Below are 6,119 nucleotides of genomic sequence, written 5' to 3' on the forward strand. Positions count from 1 at the left end.
AGGTTGTAGCCGTGTTGGTCTAAGGACATAGGCAGACAAGGTTCCTTGGGTGAATTTGATATCTTTTATTAGACCAACCCAAATGGTTGGACAATAGTTATTAAGCAAGCTTTCGGGTTCAAAAACCCTTTGTCAGGCTAAGGAGGTTTCAGCAGTTGGTGTGTGCTCTTCCTGGATACTTTTCATTCCATCCAGGAAGAGCACACACCAACTGCTGAAACCTCCTTAACCTGACGAAGGGTTTTTGAACCCGAAAGCTTGCTCAATAACTATTCTCTAACTATTCAGGTTGGTCTAATAAAAGATATCAAATTCACCCAAGGAACCTTGTCTGCCTATGTCCTTAGACCAACACGGCTACAACCTGATCACAATCATCACACCAAAGATGATTATCTGGTGGTGGCTTACCTTCCGCTTTAGGGGAAGGGAGGAGAAAGGAATGAGAGAGAGTGGGTGTTACTTACACTAGTGGTTGGAGGGCTGCTACTTAAGCGCTAGGCGCACCCAGGGAGAAAATCTGGGGAGCCAACCCTGACCACTCTCACTGGGAGATCCCAACCAGGAGATCAGCAGCGGTGAGGACAGGTGGAGTCTCAGGAGTAGAGATTGCTGGGGATGATGGTCAGCTCTATATCAGTTTCGCTGTCAAGGGTGTGCTCAGCTCGTTGGACCTCCACAGTCATGGCGTAGCCCAATGATCATCCACACCAATGCACCAGTACACCACCAAACCACTTCCACCTCATTCATTCACCATGCTTCTATCACTTGTTCACACACACTGATCCAGTCACACACAAAGTCAGAGAACACGCACAGGCAGCCAGACTGGACAGACCCGCATTCACACCCAGTCCCAATCATGCATGCAGTTTCTGTCAATCAAAGCCCTTATACAGGGTTTTCACCCAGCAAGCCTGGGCTCTGCCCACTGCCCACTTTTGTGCGCTGGACACTCTCTTCCAGTATCTTCTGATCTTAATTAAGCAAGCTTCCAAGCAGGAGGTCATCCAAAGTTCAACACATGACCTACTTAGCGTCTATGCTTATCAGCTACAACCAAACAGGTGAGGTTAAGTGAGTGCGCCATGGATTCAGACTCAACTTTGTCTCCAATGTATTGGAGCAAACCTCTTTTAAAAAAAAAAAAAAAAAAAAAAAAAATCCTAAACATAAAAATTATTGCTCTAGTATTTTTAAGATGCTCCAATATGTGCCTTTTTTATATTGCTAAAGTAAAGATGCTAAAATGTGGAAGCTTTACTAAAGGTTTCAGTGTCCATAGAACTTTTCTGAGACAAATAATCAATAGCCTGCTTTGAGGAAAGTGGTGCCTTTTGATATAGGGTGCCTAAGGCCCTAACTGCTATTTCTTCAACTATTCCAGCAGCAGTGATGAGAAAGCCCTACTGCTGCCTTCTCTGTAGAAGGAACTCCAGGAAGGCTACCAACTTCAGGCCCCCAAGAATTTAACCAGTGTATATTACGTATTATTAAAACAAATGCCTGTGTGAAAAAGCTAGAATGGGGTTGGAAAACCCCGGTATGTGTGCCAGCACATGGCATGTGAGGCCATCTTGCTTAGCATGCCACAGCTGGCCCAGGCACTAGGCAGCTGCCACCAGCCATGGAGCCTAGGCTGCTTGCAGCATGTGGCCAGGGCTCTGGCTGCTGCCCAGAGCCTAGGCTGGCTGCTGCACCAGGCTCCGGAGCCCTGGCCAGGCTACACATTAGAGGCGGGGGGCTGCACTTCCCTATGTCCCTCCCATGCCATCTGTCCAGAGGCATGTGCTGGGGCCCTGGAGCCCAGGTTCCTGCCACAGCTCGTCCAGGCTCTGGGCAACTGCAGCAGGTGGCAGGCAGGCTGCAAACAGCTGCACTGGGCTCTGGAGCCTTATCACTGGTTCCGTGGCAGTGACAACTGCTTGTGTGCCTCAGGGTGCAGGGTGGGAAAGGGGCCAGGGCAGCACAACCCTGGCCCTTTTCCCGCTGTCCACAGAGGTGTGCATGCAGCTGCCACCAGCAACGAGGATTGGGCTCATCATGGCTCGCCTGTGGTCTGCTCCTGGCATGCCAGATCGAGGCGTGAGTCAGGGTTGGGGTGTTTTTGGAGCTCTGGCCAAAAATATTGTTGACCCCTGGTCTAGCCTTATCTCCAGCATAACATACACCACAGGACCTCTGGATTAACTTTTGTTTGAACTAGAGCACATCTTTGTAGAAAACTGTGTAGTCTCGATATAAATATTTTCAGTAATGGAGTATGCACCAGAACCCTTGGTGAGTTGTTTCAGTGGTTAATTATAATTACTGTTTTTTGTTTTAATGTTTTATTTCTAGTCACATTGATCTATCTTCAACTTCCAGCCATTGAATCTTGTGATTACCTTTATGTGTGTACAAGAAAAGGAGATGTTGTGTAATGGCAATGACACTAAAGCCAAAAAAAAAAAAAGTAGGTTGTTTTCATCCATTGCTATAGACTATGGATTATTCAGATATGGGTGGTTTGTATGCAGTTTAATTTGCAGTAGATTAAGTGAAAGAGAAGCCACAGAACTCTTTGCTGCAGCTTTTATATCAAAGAGTGCTGTTTCTCCATTTAGCTGTTGTACCACAATGGTCTTGTGCAGCTGATTGCTGTGGCTGTGTATATCCATGGCTTGTTTTGCAAACTCATCTTTTATTGAGACTTGGGGATCTAGTCCTACAACTTTGGTGGGTTCTGCTGCACATATCCATCAAATCTCTTTCCTTCTTTTTCCAAAAATAGTAATATTTAGAAGGGAAAAAAACAAAAGGTTGTGTGCATCTCTGTTGTGACTGTTTTAAATCTCTTTTTAATTAAAGCAGGAAGGTTAACCCCCCCCCCCCCCCAAAACCCAAACAAACCCCCAAAACCCATGCAATTCTTAAGTAAAATTCATCTCCTCCTCCCTGGATACAAGACAGCCTGTATCCTGCCCATACCCTCTCTTACCTGCCTGGCCTAATTATGTCTTTTTTGCATAAATTGCAGTTACTTTGCTAAGGCTAAGCACATGGGAGAGAGGAGGAGAGCATAGATGGCTTGAGTAAAGGTAGATAGGGGAATGGGAGGTTAATTTTTGCTGTACTGTATTGAGGATGTAAGAAGTGCCAGTTGTCTTCCTAACAGTAGAAATGGCAGTTCTAATTCCCAGGCATGATACTGTCTCGGGCAGTGCATTGGACTAGATGAATTACAGAGGTCCCTTCCAGCCCAAGTTCTCTATGATTCTATGTTTAAAGATTAATATTTTGATCTAATTTAGATGCTCTTTAATATAGACTTAAATATGTTAAAGATTCATGTAAATTAAACTCACCTGTTTCTTCTGAACAATAAATTGGAATCTGACTGAACGGCTGTGTTGGCTGGTGTAGTTTAAGTATATAACTACTCTTCTGGACTTGACAACAGGGCTTGTAAGTGTTGGGTACTAGGTTTAGTGTTTATTCTTTGAGACATTTGTTCTACCTGCAGCAAAGAGTTCTGTGGCTTCTCTTTCACTTAATCTACTGCAAATTAAGCTGCATACAAACCACCCATATCTGAATAATCCATAGTCTATAGCAATGGATGAAAACAACCTACTTTTTATTTTTTTGGCTTTAGTGTCATTAGTACTTAATGCGCTACACATTGCCTTTGACTGTTTTTTTTCCTTTCCTCTTTTTCCTTTATTGCCTCCACCCTCTTGACTTACACAATTTTTGTAATTAAATCTTTTGCATTAGGGTTTCGATTTCTTTTCCTTTTAATAGATCTCTACCTAAAACTGGAAGATGTGACCTGTAAGTTTAATAAGCCTTGCATAATGGATGTGAAAATAGGCCAGAAAAGTTATGATCCATATGCTTCAGCTGAGAAGATTCACCAACAGGTCAGCAAGTACCCACTTATGGAAGAGATTGGGTTCTTGGTGCTTGGCATGAGGGTAAGTCTTCCTTTTTAAATTTTAAATTGTTTGTTCTCATATATTATCAAGATAAGAATTAATATAGTTTTCTAGCAAATAAAAACACTGCATTTAACTGTTCAATGTCTCTCTGGTGATCATAATTCTAACTGGAGTTTGGAAGTATATCTGTCGGAATATCTCAGGTTAGAATGTTGATTAGTCACAAAATAGTCATCGCTACTGTTATAAAAAATTATTTTAAATTATCATAGATGTTTAGGGGGATTCTCAAGCAACATTTTTGTGCTCTGGTTGTGAAACTATTCCTGTAGGCATCAGTCCTTTGAGCTGTATTTTTTTGGTATTTTAAAGTCTTTTAGATAAAATGTCTTTATGAACCATCTTGTTACTTGCCTACAGACATATGTATCAGCTTTGTTTGCAAGACTATGACTAATATCATGGCTGTAGTACTGCAGACTTCTTTTAATTCCTCCTCCCTGTGGAAGGCAAGGGCCTATGAATTTTTACTTTATATCCTGGAAGTAAAAATATGACTGAGATGATGATTTCAATGTGAAGGCTTTGGAGCCTCTGACAACCAGCAGATGTTCTGGGGAGGAAGACTGCTCCCATCAACAGATGGGATCCACCTGACCAAAACTGAAAAGAGCATTTTTCTAGTCATCATCTGGCCAACCTTGTAAGGTGAGCTTTAAATTAGGTCTGATGGGATAGTGAATAAAACCCTCCATCAACAGCAAGCAATCCATAGAGGAAAGGACCAGAAGCAGCAGCTCAACTCTGAGAGGGCCAGAGAGCCACAGGACAGCAACACGTGATGCAAAAGGGAAGAGAGTAGATTGAAATGCAAAATATATCCAATGTGTATATATACGAATGTGAGCAGTATGGGGAATAAACAAGATGAGCTGAAAGCTGCAGCCTGTGAACAGAACTTGTGACTTGATTGGTACCACAGAGACCTGGTGGGAGAGCTCTTATGACTGGAGTGTCAGCATGGAGGGTTACATTTTGTTTTGGAAAATCAAGGTTGGGAGAAGAGGTGGTGGTCTTGCCTTTTATGTCAAAAACGTATATGCTTGTTTCCTGGTTCAGGAGGAAGAAGATAGTACAGTGAAATGTATTTGGGTGAAAATGAAAGGGGAAAGATGCAGCACTGATATAATGGTGAGGAGTTACAGGCTACAAAATCAGGAAGAGGAGGTAGATGAGGCATTCTTCAAGGTGAGAAAACTATCCAAAATCTATGAGATGGTACTGATGGGAAACTTCAGTTTTCTAGTTAGCTGCTGGTAGAACAATACAGCCAAATATAAAATGTTGAGCCAGATCCTAACTTGTGTGGATGACAGCTTTCTGTTCCCAAAGGTTGAAGGTACAAACTAGAGGATCATCTGTCTTGGATCTTATCCTAACAATAGGGAAGAATTGGTGGTGGATGTGAAGGTGATAGGCAACTTGGGAGGAAGTGATCATGGTAAGTTAGTATTCCAGATTCTGAAGTGGGGAAAGTATGAGGTGGGCAAAACGAGGACTCTAGATTTCAAGAAGGTAGATTTCATCTGACATAAGGAGTTAATAGGCATGTGTTAATCTTAACACAATGGAGTTAATCTTCCATTGTGTCAGAACAGTTTCTTGTTGGGCTTTCAATACTGTGCCCTTCAGAACCTCCCAGTCCTCCTAGGCACATTTATCCTTCAGTCCATCCTCCCAGGACCATGTGGCTGCGTAAGGAGTTTCTAGGATGCCTTAAATGCAGAAGGAAAGCATACAGGTGATGGAAAAATGAGTAGGTCACCAGGAAATAGCAAGAGCCTTCAGGGACTAAATCAGGAAGGCAAAGATGAAGAGTGAAAAGCATCTGGCAAGAGAGATCAAAGACAACAAGAAGAGGTTCTGTAAGCCTGGCCAGAAAAAGCTGTGTCTCAACTAACTATCCAGGGGAGACTCTTAACAGAAGATGCAAAGAAAGCAGAGCTTCTCAACAGCTACTTTGCCTCAGTCTTAGTAAAAAAAATTAAGCTTTAGCTAGAGTACTGAAGGTACTGGCAGAGGAGATCTCTTAGCCTTTGGCAATGATATTCATGAAGTAGTGGGAGAGAGACCAGTTACTAGAGGACTGGAAAAGGGCCAACATAGTGTTTCATCTGCCTGCTCCTTCTCCCC

At 42.8% G+C, this 6,119-nt stretch overlaps 1 protein-coding gene across 1 annotated transcript in view; it reads left to right on the plus strand.

The window, feature by feature from the left end:
* Positions 1-6,119, plus strand: part of IPMK (inositol polyphosphate multikinase) — a gene marked incomplete at its 5' end in the record, with an annotated part of 59,077 nt that overhangs the window by 40,319 nt on the left and 12,639 nt on the right. Inside the window, one exon of the mRNA XM_025214158.1 lies at positions 3,790-3,962. Coding sequence (XP_025069943.1) covers positions 3,790-3,962 — 173 coding nt within the window. The remainder of the gene's footprint in view (positions 1-3,789; positions 3,963-6,119) is intronic.

Source organism: Alligator sinensis, unplaced genomic scaffold (genome assembly GCF_000455745.1).
Source record: "Alligator sinensis unplaced genomic scaffold, ASM45574v1 scaffold1274_1, whole genome shotgun sequence".
In the NCBI taxonomy this organism is placed as follows: Eukaryota; Metazoa; Chordata; order Crocodylia; family Alligatoridae; genus Alligator; species Alligator sinensis.